The following is a 24,858-nucleotide window of genomic DNA, read 5'->3' on the forward strand; positions in this document are numbered from 1 at the left end:
GTTATTAAAGGTGGGATAGCAGCACATTTGGAAAGTGGTGAAATCATTGGACAAAGTCAGCATGGATTTATGAAAGGTAAATCATGTCTGATGAATCTTATAGAATTTTTCGAGGATGTAACTAGTAGAGTGGATAAGGGAGAACCAGTGGATGTGTTATATCTGGACTTTCAGAAGGCTTTCGACAAGGTCCCACATAAGAGATTAGTATACAAACTTAAAGCACACGATATTGGGGGTTCAATATTGATGTGGATAGAGAACTGGCTGGCAGACAGGAAGCAAAGAGTAGGAGTAAACGGGTCCTTTTCACAATGGCAGGCAGTGACTAGTGGGGTACCGCAAGACTGAATAGACTCGGTTTGTACTCGCTAGAGTTTAGAAGATTGAGGGGGGATCTTATAGAAACTTACAAAATTCTTAAGCGGTTGGACAGGCTAGATGCAGGATGATTGTTCCCGATGTTGGGGAAGGCCAGAACAAGGGGTCATAGTTTAAGGATAAGGAGGAAATCTTTTAGGACCGAGATGAGGAAAACATTTTTCACACAGAGAGTGGTGAATCTCTGGAATTCTCTGCCACAGAAGGTAGTTGAGGCCAGTTCATTTGCTATATTTAAGAGGGAGTTAGATGTGGCCCTTGTGGCTAAAGGGATCAGGGGGTATGGAGAGAAGGCAGGTACAGGATACTGAGTTGGATGATCAGCCATGATGATATTGAATGGCGGTGCAGGCTCGAAGGGCCGAATGGCCTACTCCTGCACCTGTTTTCTATGTTTCTATGTTTGGCAGGCCGTGTTGCATTTTGGTAAGTTGAAACAGGACAGGTCTTCCACTGTAGATGGTTATGCCCTGGAGAGTGTTATAGAATGAATAGACCTAAGGGTACAGGTACATAGTTCCCCAAAAGTGGCAACATAGGTAGACAGGATGGTGAAGTAGGTGTTTGGCACACTTGTTTTCATCGGTCAGTCAGAGCATCAAGTACAGGAATTGGAACTGTATAAGCAGTTGGTGACACCACACCTGGAGTATTGTGTGCAGTTTTGGTTGCTCAGCAATCGGATGGATGTTATTATGTTGCGCAAGGTGCAAAAAAGATTCATGAGGTTGTTACTGGGAATGGAAGGCTTGAGCTATGAGGAGAAGCTGGGAGGTTTTTGTTTGGAACATAGGAGGCTGAAGGATGACCCTATAGGTGTAAATAAAACCATGAGCGGTGTAGATAAGATGGATGATCCCAGTTTCTTTCCTTGTGAAGGTGAGTTAAAAACTAGAGGTTTGTGGGGAAATTTTAAAAGGGACCCGAGGAGCAACCTTTTTGCACAGAAGATGGTGTGTACATAGAACAAGCTGCCAGAAGAAGCTGTAGGCAGGTACAATTACAATGTTTAAAGGTCATTTGGAAATGAATGGATAGGAAATGTTTAGAGGCATGCGCCAAACACAGCAAATGGGACTAGCTCAGATAAACATATGGGTTGGCATGGACAAGTTGTGCTGAAGGGCCTGTTTTAATGCTCTATGACTGAGTAATAGACATTCTCCATTTCTTCCATCATGATTTTTAATCATTACTTTCACTTATAATATAAATTGTGCATCTAATCAAAAGCAAATTGGAAATTATTGTTTGGTCAATTAAAGCAAGGGGTCACTGTGGCTGATTCATTTTCTACCAATTAAGGTGAGAGCATCAAAATAACTTTAGACAGTCCCAGTCTGTGCATTAACATCTGATTAACAGAAGCTTGAAACAGAAGCTTGTTTGCTGTCATATATATTTGCCCAATATCAGCCTGCATTCTGCATGTGTTGTAAATTTAATTATGTAAGACGGAGGGCGGTGGCTTCCTCCATTTACTTAATTGAAAGCAGAAGTCTTGAAACCCATTTTTACATTTGTTTTTGTGTATTTGATGATGGGATCTGAAAATATATGCAGTTTACTGTAGATTCAATGTAGGAATAATCTATATTTTTTTAAATGAGCTCGTTATTTCTGATAATATGTGATGTTGTTTACCAAACATTTTTTTAAATAGCATATAGATTCATCTCTGAGTGTCTGGGCAATGCTTTAAATTTTCAAATGATTGACAAATCCTAATAAAATTGCAAAAGCTGAACTCTTGCACAAGGATTATGTTGAGCTGATCCAGCAAAAAAAACAAACGTTCTATTTATTACATTGTTGCTGCCAGTGAATAGCTTTTTATAATTACATCATCAGTATTCCATTTGAAAAGCAATTATAGAAGAATTATCAATTACACATTTTTACTGCTTAGACCTAAAAAAACTTCTTACATTTTATGCCAAATTCACCTCCTCAACCTGAAATTATTGATTCCTTGCAGTGATAAAATGATGTCTGCCCTTCTGAATGTCACCCAAATAGTTGTCCTTCCGAGATGAGCAGTACTTGTGGCTTGTTTGAGGGCAAGAAGAGAACCATCAAATTTAAACCCAGTTTAGTTCTTAGCTCTCAATTACCTTCATTTGTTTTTATTGTACAACTTGCTGGATGATAATATATCAACATACCATTGCTATTGTGAATTACAAAATGCTGTAAATTCACTTGGGTGAATTGTTACTGCCTTACAGAGACAAAGTATTTAGGAATTTTCTTCATTTTTAAGTAAACATTTTTTTTTTTGCTAATTATTGATATAGCTGATTCAGAGAAGTTACAGGCGTTAATAATAATTGGTAATGAATTAACATCAGGAGATACAATTTTGCCACAATTGTCTGATTGTAGAATCAGCCCTCCTGAGTGTTATTTTTTTCAAATGCAGGACATAAAACAAATTCAAGTTTAAACCTAAATTCTTAATTTGTTATTTTTAATCAATGATTTTCTATATTTCGAGTTTAAAATATTATTTCAACTATTTAAATTTTTTCTCTGCTCTTTACTAATGATATTAGGTACAATTTACTTGATGTAGCGTCACTTCTGTCCTACCTTTCATGCAGATTCTGCAGATGAATCTCTGGGTTGTGATAGAGAATGATTAGGAAACTCTTACTTTGTTTCACTCTGTATAATGAGCCCCTGTTAATTGTACAGGATGAAGTTACAACTCTGTGGTTCTTTGTGCATTATGCAGTAATAATAATAATAATAATACACTTTATTGTACATTTGGGCTATGTGTTTTAATGCTGAATTTGTGTTTGAAGAAGCAGGACTATAAATATATATATGTTGCCTCTATAGTCATGGTTCATATTTAGAATGAATAAAATATTGTACCACATTTCTAACCATGTACAGGTTAAAACAACGCCTTAAGTAAAATATTGCCTAAACCTATTATTGGTATATCTATTGGATTTTAGAATTCATTCACATAGATCTTTTCTAAATATATCATTTATGGGTCACATGTTCTGTTTACAGAAGATATGGCTTATTTCAACTATTCCCTATTCGCCTCTATGGCCAGATCAAGGTAAGATGGACAACCATCGTATTAAGATCAGTTATATTACTGTTGCATTTGAAACCTTGTCTAATGCACTCTTATAATTCTGCTTTAGTCACATGATGCTGTTTTTTAAAAACTAATTGCATGTTTGTAGTCAGGCTAATTTTAACTGCTCATTTTTTTTTTGTCAAAGTTCAAGTATGCAATACATTCTAATAGGTATAAATATATGATTATGGCTCTCATTTTTATGCACCCATTTTTGCATGTCTTGTTTCCATTCTCATCCTTCATCTGGTGGAAATGTATACAATGACTGATGGAAGTCGTGAATTCTCAATGCTGAGTAAAGTACAGCAATATTCATTTATAAAGTTCTGACAGTGCATAAATGATGCATGCCACGAGCAATTTTCTTTTTCAAACCACTGGGTGCCAGTAGTATAAGGGTTTTTTGAAAATTCTAAAGGAGGGTGTAGTAAAAATTTGTGATTGGATGTTTCCACTAGTGGGAGAGTAGGACAAGAGGCGTACAGGTTTGTAGGTTGATTGGCTTGGCAAATGTAAAAATTGTCCCTAGTGGGGGTAGGGCAGTGTTAATGTGCGGGGATCGCTGGTCAGCACGGACCTGGTGGGCCGAAGGGCCTGTTTCCTTGCTGTATCTTTAAACTAAACGAAACTAAAAGGTTATAGCCGTAGAATTAAAGGATGTTTATTTAGGATGGAGATTTGGGAAGGAGAAATTTCTTTAGTCAGAGGGTGGTGAATTTGTGAAATTCTTTGCCACAGAAGGCTTTGGAGGCCAAGTCAGTGGATAATTTTAAGGCAGAAATAGATAGATTCTTGATTTGTACAGGTGTCAGAGGTCATGGGGAGAATGCAGAAGAATGGGATTAGGAGGGAGAGATAGATCAGCCATGATTGAATGGGACTTGATGGGACGAATGACCTAATTCAACTCCTATTCCTTATGACCTTATGATCCTCCATTAAAGATAGCGAAGGCAATAATTTTATTGACATGGAAGCTGTTTCCTTTTCCTAAACAAACCAATGAATATTGAAAAGTAAGAAACATAGCAAATAGGTGCAGGAGTAGGTCATTCGGCCCTTTGAGCCAGTACCGCCATTCAATATGATGATGGCTAATCATTCAGAATTAATACCCTGGTCCTGCTTTCTCCCCAAATCCCTTGATTCTGTTAGCCCTTAGAGCTATATCTACCCTCTCTCTTGAATACATCCAATGAATTGGACCCCACTACCTTCCATAACATAGAATTCCACAAATTCACAACTCTCTGGGTGAAAAAGTTTTTCCTCATCTCAGTCCTAAATGGCCTACCCCTTATTCTTAAACCGTGGCCGCTCGTTCTGGACTCCCCCAACATGGGAAACATTTTTCTTCCATCTAGCCTGTTCAATCCCTTAAGAATTTTATATGTTTGTATAAGTTCTCCTCTCATCCTTCTAAATTCCAGTGAATATAAGCCCAGTCAATCCATTCTTTCGTCATATTCTTTCATCACGGGAATTAACCTGGTGAACCTATGCTGCACTCTCAATAGCAAGAATGTCCTTCCCCAAATTAGGAGACCAAAACTGCAGACAATACTCCAGTTACAGTCTCATCAGTACCATGTACAACTGTAGTAGGACCTCTTTGCTCCTATACTCAAATCCTCTTGTTATGAAGGCCAACATGCTTTCTTCACTGCCTGATGCACCTGCATGCTTACTTTCAGTGACTGATGTACAATGACACCTAGGTCTCATTGCACCTTCCCTTTTCCTAATTTGACACAAGTCTGAAGAAGGATTTCGGCCCAAAGTGTCACCCATTACTTCTATCCAGAGATGCTGCCTGCCTTAGTTACTCCAGCAGTTTGTGTCCACCTTTGATTTAAACCAGCATCTGCAGTTTTTTTCCTACACAATTCAGATAATAATCTGTCTTCTTGTTCTTGCACCAAAGTGGATAACTTCACATTTATCCACATTATACGGCATCCGCCATGCATCTGCCCACTCACCCAACTTATCCAAGTCACCCTGCAGCCTCATAGCATCCTCATCGCAGCTCACCCCAGATTTGTATCATCCACAAACTTGGTGATGTCACATTTAATTCCTTCGTCTAAATCGTTAATATATATTGTAAATAACTGGGGTTCCAGCACGGAGCCTTGCGGCGCTCCACTGGTCACTGCCTGCCATTCTGAAAAGGACCTGTTAACTCCTACTCTTTGCTTCCTGTCTGCCAACCAGTTCTCTATCCATGTCAATATCCTACTCCCAATACCATGTGCTCTAATTTTGCACACTAATCTCTTGTGTGGGACATTGTCAAATGCTTTGTGAAAGTCCAGATACACCATTATCCATTTTATTTGTTACATCCTCAAAAAATCATCTAGAAGATTAGTCAAGCATGATTTCCCCATCATAAATCCATCCTGCCACTGCTTTCCAAATGCGCTGCTATTACATCTTAATAGTCGACTCGAGCATCTTCCCCACTACCGATATCAGGCTAACTGATCTCTTTGAAAATAAAATAAAATAATCCTTGTTTCCCCCAGAAATATGCTTCCTTTCAAGAATCCTTGATGGTTCAACTGTTAAAGTGATTACACCATTAAAATTCAGACTATTGGTTCAGACAGGTTTCATTCTAGAGGGAATATTTTTCTATTTTTAGCTATTTTCATCTTCAGTGCAACCGAATGTGTGAGAGGCGTGTACAGGCGACAGCAGAAACTCTTTGATATTTAGTGAGAGCAAACAAAGGCAGCTATTAGCACCTTATTTATGTCAGCTTGGCATTTTGCCCTTCACATTCTTGGGATGCCCCTGAATATTTAAAAACATGCCAAAGAACTTTGAAATACCAACCACTGTTGGAAAGGTGGGAAATCTGTCAGGGATTTTTACATAATATTGTCCCAAAGGAAGTGAGAGACTTTTTAAAATAAAACAGCATCTGTGTTTCCTTGTTTCTACTACGACTTGCTGATTTAGTTTGTCAGCCTTTTTATGCTCTTCATCTAAGAAGGCAGGACAAACTGTGTTTTAAGTTTCATTTGAGTAATGGGATCCCGTAATGCAATGCTCCCTCGGTATAGCAATTAGTGTCATATTAGATTATATGCTTGAGTCCAATCAGATGTAATCAGTGAGGTAAATAATTTCAATCAGAAAATAAGGGTAAACAAGACAACCCTTTGACATTATTTATCTAGCTGATTACCCTATCTCATTTGCTTTCCAGCATGGAAGAGTGCGACCACTGGTATTCCACATGAATCTGTGCTGGGATCGTTGTTGTTTGCGATTTTATATATAAATGATTTGAATGAAAATGTAGGTGGGCGGATACGTAAGTTTGCAGGTGACACAAAAATTGGTGGAGTTATGGATGGTTGAGAAGTCTGTCATGATACAGCAGGATATAAAGCAATTGGAAATGTAGGCAGATAAATGACAGAAGAAGTTTAACCTGGAAAAGTGTAAGGTGTAAATATGCACTTTAAGAAGTCAAATGCAAGAGGAAAGTATACAATAAATGGTAGGACTTTTAGGAACTTTGATGTACAGAGTGCTCTTTTGGGAGCAAGTCTGTAGCTCAGTAAAAGCAGCTGCACAAGTAAATAGGGTGGTAAATAAGGCATTGTGGCAATCTTGCCGTCATCAATGGGATGCTGAGTAAAGCGTTGGGAAATCATGTTACAGTTGTAGAAAAGCAACAAAAAAAAACCAAAAGTGCTGGAGATACTCAGTGGGTCAGGCATCTATGATAGATGCTTTACGGGTTGGGATCCTTCTTCAGATTTCAGAAAGGTCCCGACCCGAAACATTGCCTGTTCATTCCCACCACAAATGATGTTCGATCTACTGAGTTCCTCCAGCACTTTTTTTCCCTCAAAATTCCAGCATCCGCAGTCTCTTGTGTTTACATTTGTATGAAACTTTAGTTAGACCAAATGAGTACTGTGTGCAGTTCTGGCCACCGCATTAGAAGAGAAATGTGGGTGCTCTGGAGAGAGTGCAGAAGAGGTTTACCAGAATATTGCATGGATTATTATTAATGAGGAGAGGTTTGCCAAACTTGGATTGTATTTGCTGAAGGGTTGGCGGATGAGGGTTGACTTTATAGAAGTTTATAAAATTGAAAAAGGTTTTAAAATAATTTTACAGAGATAAAATCTGCTTGATTTCAAAAGCATAAAACAAGTAGAACTTAGAATTTTCAAAGATTTTTATTTGTCAGGCAGCTATAGATAACTATACATTTTATCGCTGGAGTACAGTTATGTAAGGGTCATGTTCCCGAGAACTGAGGAAAAAGTTCAGTGTTCTTTGTGGGTTGGAATAACTTTTTTTCAAAGCAGTTTATTTTTGACATGGGAGAATTTGTGTAAATCAGCTCTCTGCAAATCAGGTGCTTTGTAACCTGGGGGCTGGCTGTATTTTAAATCTTTTCCATTGTTGCAGTGAATTTATACAGCCACTTGAAAAGCAGATTAATAATATAAATAAAGGTCTGGTCTTTGATGTAAGAGAGAGATGGATGGCTATCCTAACCATTAGTTGAAGTAAGATAATTTGTACCAGTATCCATTGCCTTTAAGCTCTGCTTATTTCTTATTCCCAAGATTGCATGATTGATCCTGACTTGCTTTTTCTGAGAATCTTGTGATTCTGAGAATTTTTGAGAAACTCTCTAAAGGAAATAGTTGAAAATTATAAACACAATTCAAGACGTTAAAAAAATTGAAGGTGATTGTATTCTTATGGTTTTTTCACTTTTGTGGTGAATGTTACAATAAACAATAGGTGCAGGAGTAGGCCATTCGGCCCTTCGAGCCAGCACTGCCATTCAATGTGATCATGGCTGATCATCCACAATCAGTATCCTGTTCCTGCCTTCTCCCCATGTCCCCTGACTCCGCTATCTTTAAGAGCTCTATCTAACTCTCTCTTGAAAGCATCCAGAGGACCGGCCTCCACCGCCTTCTGAGGCAGAGAAATCCACAGACTCACAACTCTCTGTGTGAAAAAGTTTTTCCTCATCTCCGTTCTAAATGGCTTACCCCTTATTCTTAAACTGTGGCCTCATGGTTCCGGACTCCCCCAACATCGGGAACATGTTTCCTGCCTCTAGTGTGTCCAAACCCTGAATAATCTTATATGTTTCAATAAGAAACCCTCTCATCCTTCTAAATTCCAGAGTATAGAAGCCCAGACGCTCCATTCCATCAACATAAGACAGTCCAGCCGTCCCGGGAATTAATCTGGTGAACCTACGCTGCATTCCCTCAATAGCAAGAATGTCCTTCCTCAAATTTGGAGAGAAAACTGCACACAATACTCCAGGTGTGGTCTCACTAGGGCCCTGTACAACTGCAGAAGGACCTCTTTGCTCCTATACTCAACTCTTCTTCTTATGAAGGCCAACATGCCATTCGCTTTCTTCACTGCCTGCTATACCTGCATGCCTACTTTCAGTGACTGATGAATAAGGACCCCCCAGATTCTGTTGTACTTCTCCTTTTCCCAACTTGACACCATTTAGATAATAATCTGCCTTCCTGTTTTTGCCACCAAAATGGATACATTAAACTGCATCTGACATGCATCTGCCCACTCACCCAACCTGTCCAAGTCACCCTGTATCCTCATGGCATCCTCTTCACAGTTCACACTGCCACCCAGCATTTTGTCATCTGCAAATTTGCTAATGCTACTTTTGATCCCTTCATCTAGATCATTAACGTATATTGTAAATAGCTGCGGTCCCAGCACCGAGCCTTGCGGTACCCCACTATCACTGCCTGCCATTCTGAAAGGGACCCATTAATCCCTACTCTCTGTTTCCTGTCTGCCAACCAGTTTTCTATCCATGTCAGCACCCTACCCCCAATACCATGTGCTCTAATGTTGCCCATTAATCTATTATCAAATGCTTTCTGAAAGTCCAGGTACACTACACCCACTGGCTCTCTGTTTCCATTTTCCTAGTTACATCCTCAAAAAACTCCACAACATTAGTCAAGCATGATTTCCCCTTCGTAAATCCATGCTGACTCTGACCCTAGCAGGAATGGCTTTGGAACAGCAATGGCAGGAATTTCTGGGAATAATTTGGAAGGCGCAGCATCTTTTCATTCCAACGAGGAAGAAAGATTCTAAGGGGAGAATGAGGCGACCGTGGCTGACAAGGAAAATCGAAGACAGCATAAAACATAAATAGAAGGCACATAACATTGCAAAGATGCGTGGGAAGCTAGAGGATTGTGAAGCCTTTTAAAAAAGCAACAGAAAGTCCATAAAAGAGGATAGCAAAAGTTTCTTCAGATACATAATTAGTAAGGAAGAGGCAAGAGTGGATAAAATGTGTTGGAAGGAACTGCAGATGCTGGTTTTTAGCTGAAGATAGACACCAAAAGGTGGAGTAACTCAGCGGGACAGGCAGCATCTCTACAGAAGTCTGAAGAAGGGTCTTGACCCGAAATGTCACCCAGCACCCGTGGTGCTGGCTCGAAGGGCCGAATGACCTACTCCTGCTCCTATTGTCTATTCCTCCTCTCCAAAGATGCTGCCTGTCCCGCTGAGTTACTCCAGCTTTTTGTGTCTATCGTAGGCAAGAGTGGACATTGGACCGCTGGAAAATGATACTAGAAAAGTGATAATGTGGAATAAAGAAATGGCTGAATTGAACATGTTTTTTTTGCATCAGTCTTCATAGTGGAAGTAGCCCACAACGTGCCTGAAATTCAAGAGAGTCAGGTGGTGAAAGTTGGTGCAGTGGCTATAAGTAAGGAGAAGCTGTTTGGGAAGCTGAAAGGTCTAAAGGTGGATAACTCACCTGGATTTGTTGGACAGCACTCCAGAGTTCTGAAAGATGTGGCTTTAAAGATTGTGGAAGCATTAGTAGTGATCTTTCAAGAATCACTAGTCAGGGGTGGTTCCAGACAATTGGAAAATTGTAAATATCACTCCGCTGTTCAAAAAGGGAATGAAGCAGAAGAGTGGAAACTATAGGCTAGTTAACTTGTCTTTAGTGGTTGGTAAGATTTTAGAGTCCATTATAAACGATGAGGTTTCTGAGTACTTAAAAGCACATGATAAAATAGGCCAAAATCAGCTTGGTTTTGAGAAAGGGAGATCTTGCCGAACGGACCTGTTGGAATTCTTTGAGGAAATAAATAACAAGATAAACTGTGTCTGTGTCTAGGTGTATATCTGAATGACAATAAAGTTTTCATTCATTCAACAAAGGAGAGTCAGTGGATATTGTTTACCTGGATTTTCAGAAGGCCTTTGATAAGGTGCGCGTGTGAGGCTGCTAAAGAAGATGAAAACCCATGGTATCAAAGGGAAGATGCTAGCATGGATAGCAGGTTGGCTGGATGACAGAAGGCAAAGAGTGGCAATAAAGGGAGCTTTTACTGTTTGGCTGCCAGTGACTAGCGGAGTTCCGCATGGGTCAGTGTCGGGGGCGCTACTCTTCACGTTGTATATCAATGATTTGGATGAGGGAACAGAAGGCTTTGTGGCTAAGTTTGCAGATGATAACAAAGATAGGTGGAGGAGCAGGTAGTGTAGAGAATGCAGGGACTCTGCAGAAGGACTTGGACAGGTTAGGACAGTGGGCAAAGAAGTAGCAGATGGAATACACTGTACCAAAGTGTGGAGTCATGCATTTTGACAGTAGGAATAAAGGTGTTGACTATTTTCTAAATGGGGACAGAATTCTGAAATCAGAGGTGCAAAGGGACTTGGGAGTGCTGGTGCAGGATTCCCAAAAGCTTAATTTGCAAGTTGAATCGGTAGGCAGGAAGCTAAATGCTTTATTTTGAGAGGACTAGAATATAAAAACTGAGATGTAATGCTGAGGCTTTATAAGGCTCTGGTCAGACTGCATGTGGAGTATTGTGAGCAAGGTTCCTGAGGAGGTTTATGAGAATGATCCCAGGAATGATTGCGTTAACATATACTGAGCTTTTGACTGCACACGACTTTAAAAGGATGAGTGGGAACATAATTGAAACTTCCCAATAGTGAAAGATCTGGATAGAGTGAGTGTGGAGAAGGTTTTTCCACTAGTCGGAGTGTCTGGGTCCAAAGGCCATAGCCTCAGAAGAAAAAGGATATACCTTTAGAAAGGATATGCAGAGGAGAAGGTGGTGAATCTGTGGAATTCATTGTAACAGAAGGCCATGGAGACTAAGTCAATGGATATTTTTAAAGTGGAGATTGACAGATTCTTGATGTATTTAACAAAATGCAAGATATTAAAATTCTCTGTTAGACATTTTGAATGATTACAATCACCCATGTATTAAGTGAATGTACTCTGTGTGGAGGTCGTTATCATGAGGATGCAGTTTCAATAGACAATGTTGAACAAAATTCTTTCTGAAAATTAAGTGTTTTTGTTTATCTTTCTTGCGTATTTCTGCTAAACTTCTGACGACTTTGCCGTGGAGTTATTAATCAAATTGGTCACTTTGATCAAAAACCTTGTCATCCACTGAGTTTGCATCCTTTTCTAAGCAAAAATGTTGAATGCGACAGGATTTATGCTCCCTACTAGATGTCGACTTGGGGTTACTGAACATCCCGCGGTCTAGGCATAAGCTCGGGCGACCGCGCCTTTGCGGTTGCAGCTCCTAGACTGTGGAACAGCATCCCTCCTCCCATCAGAACTGCCCCCTCCATCAACTCCTTTAAGTCGAGACAAAACTCATTTTTACTCTCAAGCCTTTCTTGCGCCCTGGAGAGGAAAAGACTACAAAAAGTAGTAAACACTGCCCAGTCCATCATCGGCTCTGACCTTCCTTCCATCGAGGGGATTTATCGCAGTCGCTGCCTCAAAAAGGCTGGCAGTATCATCAAAGACCCACACCATCCTGGCCACACACTCATCTCCCTGCTACCTTCAGGTAGAAGGTACAGGAGCCTGAAGACTGCAACAACCAGGCTCAGGAATAGCTACTTCCCCTCAGCCATCAGGCTATTAAACCTGGCTCGGACAAACTCTGATTATTAGCAACCACTTTCTGTTATTTGCACTACCAGTTTATTTATTCATGTGTGTATATATTTATATCATGGTATATGGACACATTTATCTGTTTTGTAGTAAATGCCTACTATTTTCTGTGTGCTTAAGCAAAGCAAGAATTTCATTGTCCTATACAGGGACACATGACAATAAACTCACTTGAACTTGAACTTGAACTTGACGTTCTCTGAGGGAGGTCTATATGTATGTATTTACGTATGTACTTAATCTATGAACCAATCTTGTACAACGTTAGTACCTCCACCAATGTAAAGTACTTTGGCCAACGAGAGTTGTTTTTTAAATGTGCGATAGAAATAGAAGTGACTTGACTTGACAATGCATTAGTTTACTCTGCCTCACTTTTGTAAGAAAAGTAAACAAAAGCCTAGGTTCTCAAATTAATCAACTATCTTTATGTATTATAGTTGTATCTTCAATTTTAAAATACTTTTGTTTTGAAACAGAGGAGCAAACAGCTTTATGCACAACACTTGGTGCAGACCAGTGGTGGTTCTGCATTTCCATGATTTTCATTCAAACAGATTAAATCTCCGAACTGAAGAACTTGGGAGGATTCCTTCTATTCTCTTTTGCAATCTACCTCATAATTGTACCTCTTTAGTACCTGTGTGTAACTTCCACCAGTCAGGTCGATGGCTTGAAGAATGTAAACAAGCCGCCCACAAACACACTGACAAACCAAGTATTGGAAAAAAAGGTTTACTTTCGCAAACAAATGAAAAGGCTGTTGTGAAAAAATCCTGGAAAGAAAGAATTGTAAATGAACTGAAACATTATTACAATGGATTCCGATTACTTTGGACCGACATAAAGATAGCAACAAGGATACTGTCAAGATTACTGCATGGATTCCAGCTCAGCCGCAGAGAAAGACGAAGGGTATGTAGGATCTCCGCTACGATCAACTCCCCAAACATAAATGACGTAATTTAATTTTATTTGAATAATTATTGAAATGGAGTAGTATTTTTTAATTTTCCATATTTTCCCCTATTTTGGTGCACACACTCCAGCTCTACATTGACACTATCAGTGGTCTGAAGACACAAGGGACTGCAGATGCTGGTTAACAAATAAAAAAGGCTAAAAGTGCTAGAGTAAGCGGGTCGGGCAGTATCGGAGGATATGAATAGGCAAAGCTTCGGATCAGGTCTGAAGAAATCTCCCAACCAGAAATGTCTTTTCATGTCTTCCAGAGATGCTGCCTGACCTGCTGTATTATGGAAGCACTTTGTCAGTGATTTTCCTGGTTGCTCACTTCAGTGATTATTCTGCATCTATGAGCTGGGTGTGCTGCATCCTGCCCCATCTCCCTCCCACCTTACATACAGACCCATGAATTTCTTCAATGTTACTGTCAAGTAAATGGCAATCTTGTGGTTCCAGAACTTGATTTTTTTCTTTCATTATTACTGCTTTCAATCAATAATTTATGTTGAATAAATCAAAATAGAACTGATTTTAAAGACGTTTCTTGATGGTTCTGTTCTATAACGTACTGTGATATGAAAATAGATTTACTCTGGATTAAATATATCTCCACCCCTCCTCTTACACCACTGATAAACAGATGTATGCACAATTCTGATCTTTGTCCTGCTCTTGCCAACTCCTTTCCAGATACCAGGCCAAGCAGCCTCCACTCTTATAGAGGTACAAAGCGGAAACATGTCCTTTCTCCCACAGAGTCCACTCCAACCAGCGAACCCTGTACACTAGCACTATCCTACACACTAGGGACAATTTACAATTTTACTGTAGCCAATTAACCTACAAAGCTGCTCGTCTTAGGAGTGTGGGAGGAAACCGGAGCAACCGGAGAAAACCCACGGGGTCACACGGAGAACGTACAAACTCCGTACCGACAGCACCCGTACTCGGGATCGAACCTGGGTCTCTGGTGCTGTAAGGTTGAAACTCTACTGCTGTGCCACTATTCAAACAAGGATTATTTCCATTAATCTTTCCAGACTCCAGTAGCCATAGCCTGATGAGGCTATGGATATAACTGGCTTTTGAAGCAGTGAGACAACAACTAAAATAGTTAATGTTCCATCACACCAGTGCTGTTGCAGCATAGTCGTTGTACAGTGGAATCTATAGGTAAGCTGTTGATGGTACACACCTCATGCATTTTTACCTGTTTGTTTCAGCTTCTGCGGACCTGTGTTGACCTCTTCCGTCTAGTTCCTTTCGTAATATTCCTGATTGTGCCATTTATGGAGTTTTTGCTCCCCGTCGTCTTAAAGCTGTTTCCTGAGATGTTGCCATCTACGTTTGAGACAAAATTGAGTCGGGTTGGTGAGAATATTTTTTTACACAAAAGCTTGTGATTTGATGGAATGTTTAACTGAGATGAAAGATGTTAGTCTGTGAGAATGTTTGGCAGAAAGGAGTGTCTGGAAAGCAGAGTGAGAGAGGAGCTACCAGCCTAAACAAAGGTGTTTTTGGATTAATAGTGAAGCTAATACTTTTTAGCTCTATAGTGTCAGAAGGTAAACCAGAATGGAAGAACTTGCTCACTTCATCCTTTCTGTCATCATGAGGTACTATTAAAATAAAAAAGCTACTTGAGCATTGGCACCAACATATTCTGATTGCTTTTTCGCTTCAACACTCTTCTCTTCTAGTTATCTAATCTCCCTCTTCCCCCCCCCTCCCCCCAGCCAGAATCAGTCTGAAGAGGGTCTCAACCCAAAGTGTCATCTACCTGTGTTCTCAAAAGATGCAGCACGATCCTCTGAGCAATTTGTGTATTTCACTGTGATGGCTCTTTCACTTCAAGAATATTTGCAATGACTTGAATTCACAGACGGTCAAAAAAGAGATCTATGCTATGGTCCTGTTGAGATTACGAATAATCGTACTGTTTACATGGAATATCCATTTGAATAAGAGTGCTCATATCATGTGACATGTACTATATGTGTATTTATATGATTGCATGAAATATGAGGCTTTGGTCATTTGTTTTTTTTTTCAGGAACAAAAACAGAAGCAGACCATGGCAGCAAAACTTGAAATTGCAAAATTTCTCCAGGAAACTATTGTGGAAATGGCCAAAAGGAATAAAACAGAAAGTGGAGGAGCTGCCCAACAGTTTTCTTCTTATTTGCAGAAGGTTTGCTTCAACCATTCACACAGATCCCGCATTATTACATATCTAGTCAAAGTGTGAGAGCATAGAAGTGGCAGTATGCCACATGTCCCTTGAAGTCTTTTCCTCCATTCAATAAGATTCCGGATGATCTCTGCCTTCTATTCACCTTCCTGCCTGATTGACAAAATCCCTAATTTCTTTTGTGTCCAAAACTCTCTTGAATTCAACAATTAAACTCAATTACAGAGCATTCTCAGCACTCTCAAAAGTACAGAGCATTCTCAGCATTCTCAGCACTTCAAAAGTATTCCAAAATTTTGCAACTATCTATTTTATGAAATTTCACCTCATCTCAATTCTAACAATCCACCTAGGGCAACACAATGGTGTAGTGGTGGAGTTGCTGCCTTACAGCGGCAGAGACCCGGATTCGATCCTGGCTATGGGTGCTGTTAGTTTAACTTAGCATTGTGTTCAACGTGGACTTTGTGGGCTGAAACGCCTGTTCCTGTGCTGTACTATCCTATGTTCTATATTCTATCACAGACACTTCAACTACTTAGGTGACATTTTGAGTGGAGATGATGCACCATCTCGATGCAACATGTCGACAGTTTGTTTTCCCCCTCTGCAGATGCTGCTTGTCCTCCAGCAGACCTGTTGCTCTCTTGTGCCAGTCTTTTATTTTCACTTTGGATTAAACGTCATTTTATAAAAGGGAATGAGGGAAGTGCGACACTGGGATTGTGATTGTGGTTGTTTTCATTCGATCTGCAGGTGCGACACTCGGGAGAACATCCAAGTACAAAGGACATAGTACGCTTCTCCAAACTCTTTGAAGACGAGTTAACGCTGGAACATCTCAACCGTCCTCAACTGGTGGCACTCTGCAGGCTTTTGGAACTGCAGCCCATTGGTACAAACAACTTGCTTCGCTTCCAACTCCAAATGGAATTGAGATTCATAAAAGCAGATGATGAAGTAAGAGAAAATTACTCTCACCACAGGCTGCTCAACAAAAGGTTGTGACAGCAACCTAGTCAAAACATTAACCGGTCTTTCGAGAAATTCAACCGCACAGTACTTTTTTCCCACTGCCAAGCCTTTAGGAAAAAGTCAGACTTTTTCTCATCAGTGAGAGATAATTGTGATGGTTTCTGAATGGACCACTCCAGAAATTTGTAACTATTTCCCGCATTGCTTTGCGCTTGGACAGATGGTATACTTCCCATTCCCATGCTGACATTTCTGTCCTGGGTCTCCTCCATTACCAGAGTGAGGCCACATGCAAATTGGAAGAACAGCACCTCGTATTCCGCTCAGGTAACTTACAACCCAGCGGTAGGGACATTGAATTCCTCTATTTTAAGTAACTTCTACTTGCACTCCCCTCCCATCACCCTCGACCCATTCTGCCACCATAGTCCTTTTACAGTTCCACAGTTCTCCACATTGTTTCTTGAGATCACACCTTCCCTAGCCAACAAAGGGTTTACCAGGCACCGCCCTGTTTGATCCTGGTCTTTTCTCGCTCCAGCTCTTCAGCTCCCATCCTCTACTTTCAGTCCGAAGAAGGTGACCCGAAATGTCACCTCCAGAGATGCTGCCCGACCCGCTGAGTTACTCCAGCACTTTGTGTCTATCTTTGTGCTTCCAGCATTGGGTGATGGAAAGCATACTGTCGGGTTGCCTCACAAATTGGTTCTGGTACAGTGCTGCCCAAGATCACAAGAAATTGCAGAGATTTGTGGATGGAGCCCAGTCCATCGCACAAACCACACTCCCCACCAATGATACCAATTATACTGCTTCAGGAAAGCAGCTAACATAGTTAAAGAGCTTTCACTCCTTCTGCCCCAGCACACAAACAGTCTAGAAGACACATTCTAGAAGACTCAGCGGGTCAAGCAGCATCTCTGGTGAATATGGGGTAGGTGACAGTTGGGGTCGGAACCTTTCTTTAGACTGATGACAGACCCTTCTTCAGGCGGATCAGTCTGAAGAAGTCTTGACCCGGAACATTGTCTATCGACATGTTCTTCTGAGTTTCTGCCTGACCTGATTAGCAATTTTAGCACTCTATGTCTTAGCTTGTAAACCAGCATCTGCAGTTCCTTGTTTAAATACAAGTTCTACCCTCATTTTGGAAATGCCCAGGTCCTTGGTCCTCAGGCGCAGCTGAATTTTCTGTCTTAAAATGGGTGGCCCACAACCAAATATGTCATCTGGCGACTGATTCACATACCTAATTAACTTCTAGGTAGTTTCACCTTACAAACATGGTCCTAAAGGAAGTATTTCAACTTATGAAAGGCATAGATAGGGGAGACAGTCTGAGCTCTTTTGTCCCAGGGATGGAGATGTCAAAGACAAGAAGGCATAGCTCTACGGTGAGAGGGGAAAAGTTTAAAGGATGTGTATGGGACTACTTTTTTTACACACTGTGTGGTGAGTGCCTGGAACACATTGTCAGGGGTGGAGGTAGATATGACAGTGGCAGTTAAGAGGTTTTTTGATAGGGACATGGTTATGGAGGGATATGGATCACTTGCAGGCAGAGGAGATTAGTTTAACCTGGCATCATATTTGGCACTGACATTGTGGGCCAAAGGGCATGTGCTATACTGTTCTATGCTCTATGTAGCTACTTTCTCTGATATCTACAAATAAATAGTTTTACAAAGGGCAAAAGTAATTTCACATTCGTTTCCATCGTGTAATTCTTGTAGACATTCAAGAGCAGGTACAGATTTAAAGTAAGAAGCAAGAGGCTTGGAAATTGTTTGAGGGAGATTTTCTTTCAGGTAGACCTCTTAGGGTATGAAGGAGGCAGATACTCTCACAGCATCTGGATAAGCATTTAAATCGCTACAGCACTGTAGGCGACCAACTAAATGCTGGGGAATGGAATCAATGCAGATGGTCAGCATATACATCGTTATGTAGTATATGACTTTTTGCCATTTTTGTAAAACTATTTATTTTAAAGTATCAGATAAAGTATTGGCATAGAAGAGTATAGCACAGGATATAGGCACTTTGGCACAGAGTTCAGTGACGGAGTATTTTGCATTCGGTTATCAATAATTACCATTGTGTTTCTGACGCAGATGATTGCCCAAGAAGGCTGTGAAGTTTTGACCGTGTCGGAACTGCAGACAGCGTGTAGAGCGAGGGGTATGAGATCATTGGGACTGACGGAAAAGCAACTGCGGCAGCAGCTCACTCAGGTGATGAACATGGAGCACAACCTGAGAAATGACTGCAGCATTTACGTTGAAGGATCACCTGCTGACATTGAATCAAGTACAAAATACACCTTGTGTGACATATTACACTACTGTCGAACATTCATGTCTTCAAACATTCATACTACTACTTAACATTTATTATTAGCTAAGTTGTAATGGCCTGAAGGTTTATAGTGAAAATCTGGGACTCTGGTAGGGAGATAAACACACCAGATTCATATTTCCTTACAGTCTCACCCCCTGCATTGCTTTTACAGATATCATTCCAACTTTGGCTGCTGTTGTTCTTTTTCATTGGTCCATATCCCTCCATATCCATGTACCTGTTCACATTTGTTTTAAATGTGGTGATTGTAACTGCGTCTACCACTTCCTCTGGCAGCTTGATCCATATACACACCACCCTGTGTGGAAAAAGTTGCCCTTTGAGTCCTTGCTCTTAAAGGCTTCCTCTTGAGATTTCTGAAGTCTGAGAGGCCTCGAGTCGGCCTGTGCACAGCAACCCAAATTAAAGTAACTTACCTACTCCATTCTTTAGATCTTTTAGGGACCCCATTCTTCTGAATCTCGAGCTTCCTCAAGAGCATGGCCCTATGGTTAAAATCCAAGGCAAATCCTCCTTGTTTTCCTTTGGTCTCTGTTTTGAGACCTCTAGACAGTGTACAGTATATATATTTTATGCTGGTTGATGACAGTTATAAACATATCCATCACAGAGTACAGTATTGATGTGCATGGTAACTAAAGAGAACAGTGAAACAATCTTCCCAGTCCACCTGCAGACCGACTGCAAGGATGGAAGACCAGCTTTCAAATTATTTAGTTTTAGGTTTTAGAGATACAGTGCGGAAACAGGCCCTTCGGCCCACTGAGTACGCACTGACCAGAGACCCCCCCCGCACACTATCCTACACACACCCTGGACAATTTACACTTATACCAAGCCAATTAACCTACAAACCTGTACGTCTTTGGCATGTGGGAGGAGACCGAAGATCACACATTGCATTACTTTGAACAGAATGGGTGCCATCTGCTTCTCCTAGAATGGATGGGATTCACATGCTATAATCAAAAGCATTAATTTCAGCTTCCAAATTTCTGAATCTGCTGATTATTCTCGCATCCCAGAAAATGTTATCAGATTTCATTGCTGCAAAAGAATTCCCAAAAGAGGTACAACAACGCAAATATGCTTTTTGCTAATCAACACTGTTTGTTGTGTGATTTATGTTTCTAAAGAGAGTGAATAATTGTTTAAAGTTTTAGAAATTAAATGTCTCAATTCCCCGCAGTGGCTGGAGTTGCATCTGAAGGAGAATGTGCCCCCGTCGCTGCTGCTGTTGTCCCGTGCTATGTACCTGACCGACGTCAAACCAATTACTCCTGCCGTTAAAGTCCCAATCATCCAGGTGGGTTTTCTTTGTGGTTGCTTTCTTTTGCAAAATATTAATATCTGCTTTGGTTTTGCTCAGATAAAGTTATTAATGAGATGAGAACACAATGTGTATGAAAATATGTCATTATTGCAAGGTGAAGCCAGGAAAAACAAGCAATTTTGACCTTGTTTGAACCTGACTGAGTTTATTACAAAGTTCTCTGTTGTAGAAACTTCTAAGGGAGAAAGTATTAATGCATTTGCCTAAATTACTAGTGTAATAATGTACCTGTTCACATATCTTTTAAATGTGGTGATTGTAACTTACTAATTACCACTTTACGATGCCCCCTTTTCCCGCAGGGAAAGTAGTATTTAGTAATTGTGTTTATATACTGAAGAGTGCTACAATTGAGCATGTGATTACACCAGTTATCTTTAATATTTCTACCTGCTGTGGTCTTTACAACCAGCTGGGCATTACTGTTTCCCCGGACAAACAGCCACCAGGCAAAGAGAGCGCTGAAAAACCAACCCCACCGAGCTCTGGATCTCGTGACCTGGCCGCAACACTGGAAAACATCAAGGTACGAATGTGTCTGGTCAACATGTAGCATGTGAAGCAAGGTCCAATTCTGCCAAATCTTAGGCAGCAAGCAATTAAAAGTAAAAATCAGCACGCACAGTTTTGTGCAAAGCGTGCCCAAGGTTAAAGAACGCTTGACTTACGGACACCCCATGTATATGATTGAGTTCCCATAAATATTATGGGAGTAATATATATTGGAACACAAATCCATTATGGAACATCATGATTCTGTACCATTGTAACCAGACAGCGAAAGACAGTAAATAAATGTTAATTTATGTGTTGAAAATGCGCCATTATTCCAAAGCAGCGCATGGAAAAAACGGTTATTTTGACCTTCTCGCACACTTGTTTGAATCTGTCCCTGAACTTGTTTACAAAGTGGTCTTTAAGCAGTTTTTTTGTTTTGGCCAGTTCTAAGGGACTATACACACTATATCTTCCTAAAAAAGCAGGGAGAAAGGGGTAATGTAAACAAGCATTTCAGAGTTAGTCACACAGCAAGGAAACAAGGTCTTGGGCCCAACTTGCCAACGCCAACCAACATGCCCCATCTATACTAATCCCACCTGCCCGCCGCGCTTGGTCCATAACCCTCTAAACCATTCATCACCCTCTATTCATGTACCTGTCTCTTAAATGTTATAATATGTAGGTATGGTCACGATATTGAATGGTTTTGTGTGTTTTCCAACTTATGGACATCTGTAAAAAGGAAAGCTGTTCATAACCTAGCAGGGGACCGCGGGTCAAATGAGATGGAGGAACTGAGTGAAATCCAGGTTAGCCGGGAAGTGGTGTTAGGTAAATTGAATTGATTAAAGGCCGATAAATCCCCAGGCCAGATAGGCTGCATCCCAGAGTGCTTAAGGAAGTAGCCCCAGAAATAGTGGATGCATTAGTGATAATTTTTCAAAACTCTTTAGATTCTGGAGTAGTTCCTGAGGATTGGAGGTTAGCTAATGTAGCCCCACTTTTTAAAAAGGGAGGGAGAGAGAAAACGGGGAATTACAGACCAGTTAGTCTAACATCGGTAGTGGGGAAACTGCTAGAGTCAGTTATTAAAGTTGGGATAGCAGCACATTTGGAAAATGGTGAAATCATTGGACAAAGTCAGCATGGATTTACGAAAGGTAAATCATGTCTGACGAATCTTATAGAATTTTTCGAGGATGTAACTAGTAGAGTGGATAAAGGAGAACCAGTGGATGTGTTATATCTGGACTTTCAGAAGGCTTTCGACAAGGTCCCACATAAGAGATTAGCATACAAACCTAAAGCACACGGTATTGGGGGTTCAGTATTGATGTGGATAGAGAACTGGCTGGCAAACAGGAAGCAAAGAGTAGGAGTAAACGGGTCCTTTTCAGATTGGCAGACAGTCACTAGTGGGGTACCGCAAGGCTCAGTGCTGGGACCCCAGCTATTTACAATATATATTAATGATTTGGACGAGGGAATTGAATGCAACATCTCCAAGTTTGCGGATGACACGAAGCTGGGGGGCAGTGTTAGCTGTGAGGAGGATGCTCGGAGGCTGCAAGGTGACTTGGATAGGCTGGGTGAGTGGGCAAATGCATGGCAGATGCAGTATAATGCGGATAAATGTGAGGTTATCCACTTTGGTGGTAAAAACAGGAAAGTAGACTATTACCTAAATGGTGGCCGATTAGGAAAAGTGGAGATGCAACGAGACCTGGGTGCCATGGTACACCAGTCATTGAAAGTAGGCATGCAGGTGCAGCAGGCAGTGAAGAAAGTGAATAGTATGTTGGCATTCATAGCAAAAGGATTTGAGTATAGGAGCAGGAAGATTCTACTGCAGTTTTGGGACCATACCTGGTGTATTGCGTACAGTTTTGGTCTCCAAATCTGAGGAAAGACATTCTTGCCATAGAGGGAGTACAGAGAAGGTTCACCAGGCTGATTCCTGGGATGTCAGGACTTTCATATGAAGAAAGACTGGATAGACTCGGCTTGTACTCGCTAGAATTTAGAAGATTGAGGGGGAACTTACAAAATTCTTAAGGAGTTGGACAGGCTAGATGCAGGAAGATTGTTCCTAATGTTGGGGAATTCCAGGACAAGGGGTCACAGTTTAAGGATAAAGGGGAAATCCTTTAGGACCGAGATGAGAAAAACATTTTTCACACAGAGAGCGGTGAATCTCTGGAACTCCCTGCCACAGAAGGTAGTTGAGGCCAGTTCATTGGCTATATTTAAGAGGGCGTGAGATGTGGCCCTTGTGGTTAAAGGGATCAGGGGGTATGGAGAGAGGGCAGGTACAGGATACTGAGTTGGATGATCAGCCATGATCATATTGAATGGCGGTGCAGGCTCGAAGGGCCGAATGGCCTACTCCTGCACCTATTTTCTATGTTTCTATGGTTGGCGTATATACTGCAAGTGCAGAGATGGTGGTGAGATGGTGTTTTGGCCTTGGGAGGGAAGGGAAGTGAAGATCAGAGGTCAATCCCTGTCCCTCCTCCTGGATTTATCCTCTCTGAACTGCAACTAAAATTAAAATGCAGCATTTTCCCCAATGTGGGACAGTTCAGTGATGCTTTATTGTCACCTGTGCATTGCACAGTGAAATTATTTTGACATTAATGACAAATGCACGAGTCGCCATATTTTGGCGGCATTTACAAAAAGTCCAAAGTTGGGTCCATGCGCTGGTGTTTTTGAGCAGCTCCTGATCCAGGTCATTCAGATATGTTTTAAATTGCTCTCCTTTTACCCTCATCACCATCCAGCTACTTACAGTCTTGATTGGTTGCAAAGTGCTGTGGAAAGTTTCATGTCTTTGTAAATCCCTGGGTTTGTTTCCAGACTCAAGAAATGAAAGAGTCCCAGAAAAGCAAGGCCAGTGCAAACGGCTCGTGATGCAAGGATCTCGTCACCGTGGACATGCTGTTAAAGCAGAGTGGCCTCTTTTCTCCAGTTGACCAATTTAACTATACCAATGGACATTAATGGGCTGGAGATATCGCCTTGACTGATGCTTCATTGCTGTTTAGACATGAGATATCACTTACACAGTCACCTGTGTACGAAAGCCGCATCCGAGCAGAATCATCACGCCACGTCCAACCTGAGAAAAAGCAAAGCAATCATAAAATAATAATGTGTATGTAAGCTATTGATTTTTCTCACTTGACATCAGGCACTGCTATTGGAACTGGAACCAGGTTAAATAACCCCACTCCTGTAACTGCACAATGCGCAGAAAGTCCACACTACAGTGTATAAACAGAACCTTCTGGAACATCTCATGAATGAATTCACGCAATGTATCGTTTTAATGGGGCGGACAAAACCCAAGTCACACCTTACAGTGTGATCTCTTTTTAAAAATTGCTAATTGTTACGACATAACTGGCATATTTATACTGACTTGGTGCAGCTACCTATCGCAGAGACCAGGGCAAATAGAAAGCATATAAACTTCATGCTGTGGCTCGTACTGCGGCCTTTTAAACAGGGATTGCTACTGTGCTGGTCGACTGCACTGTGAGCTAGATGCCCCGCTAAGCAGGTCACTCTAAACAGAAATGTTCCTTTGCCAAACACCCCAAGTATTATCAATACCCAGGGAAGGCAATTTATCGCAGAATGCAAGATTTTGAAGTTATTTTGTCTGGTGCTGAACATGAATTTTGCTTATCTGCTATTGTTTGGTTTGTAGAAATGTTGCAAAAGAATTGTCTCACCCTTTCCAATTTGGAGATGTACTGTTTTATTAATTCATAACTAAATACATGCCTTCTTTTGTAAACCTGTCTAGCATTTGTTTGAGTTGTTCGAAGAGGTGATGAGCCAACACACTGGTAATGTTGCAAGGGCAAAGTGAGCACGTTCATGCAAAAGGAAACATATGGTTTCATTTGTTATTAACAAAACATTGACTCTATGATCCACAGCCTTTAAATGAGTGTAAATAGATTGGTGGAGCCATACCTAATCAGTGATTACATTCTGGTTCACTGCACCAGACCCACAGCCTG

General features: G+C 40.9%; 1 protein-coding gene across 1 annotated transcript; it reads left to right on the top strand.

Moving 5' to 3' along the window:
- The first annotated feature begins 797 nt into the window (after nt 1-797).
- On the top strand, nt 798-24,629 carry letm2 (leucine zipper and EF-hand containing transmembrane protein 2). The gene is made up of 10 exons (XM_033013847.1): nt 798-807; nt 3,412-3,463; nt 12,977-13,412; nt 14,687-14,830; nt 15,517-15,654; nt 16,411-16,614; nt 18,744-18,863; nt 20,180-20,296; nt 20,736-20,849; nt 23,684-24,629. Exons 2-10 carry the CDS (start codon nt 3,417-3,419, stop codon nt 23,735-23,737), a joined length of 1,374 nt encoding a protein of 457 aa, XP_032869738.1. The 5' UTR covers nt 798-807; nt 3,412-3,416; the 3' UTR covers nt 23,738-24,629.
- The last annotated feature ends 229 nt before the right edge of the window (nt 24,630-24,858 follow it).

Source organism: Amblyraja radiata, chromosome 39, assembly GCF_010909765.2.
Source record: "Amblyraja radiata isolate CabotCenter1 chromosome 39, sAmbRad1.1.pri, whole genome shotgun sequence".
In the NCBI taxonomy this organism is placed as follows: domain Eukaryota; kingdom Metazoa; phylum Chordata; class Chondrichthyes; order Rajiformes; family Rajidae; genus Amblyraja; species Amblyraja radiata.

Excerpts from the sequence above, each read along its gene's own strand:
- letm2 (XM_033013847.1), top strand. The coding sequence starts at position 3,417 with ATGGCTTATTTCAACTATTCCCTATTCGCCTCTATGGCCAGATCAAG. Across the intron at positions 13,413-14,686 it reads GCCGCAGAGAAAGACGAAGG|CTTCTGCGGACCTGTGTTGA; the intron begins GTATGTAGGATC and ends TGTTTGTTTCAG. Across the intron at positions 20,297-20,735 it reads TTAAAGTCCCAATCATCCAG|CTGGGCATTACTGTTTCCCC; the intron begins GTGGGTTTTCTT and ends CTTTACAACCAG.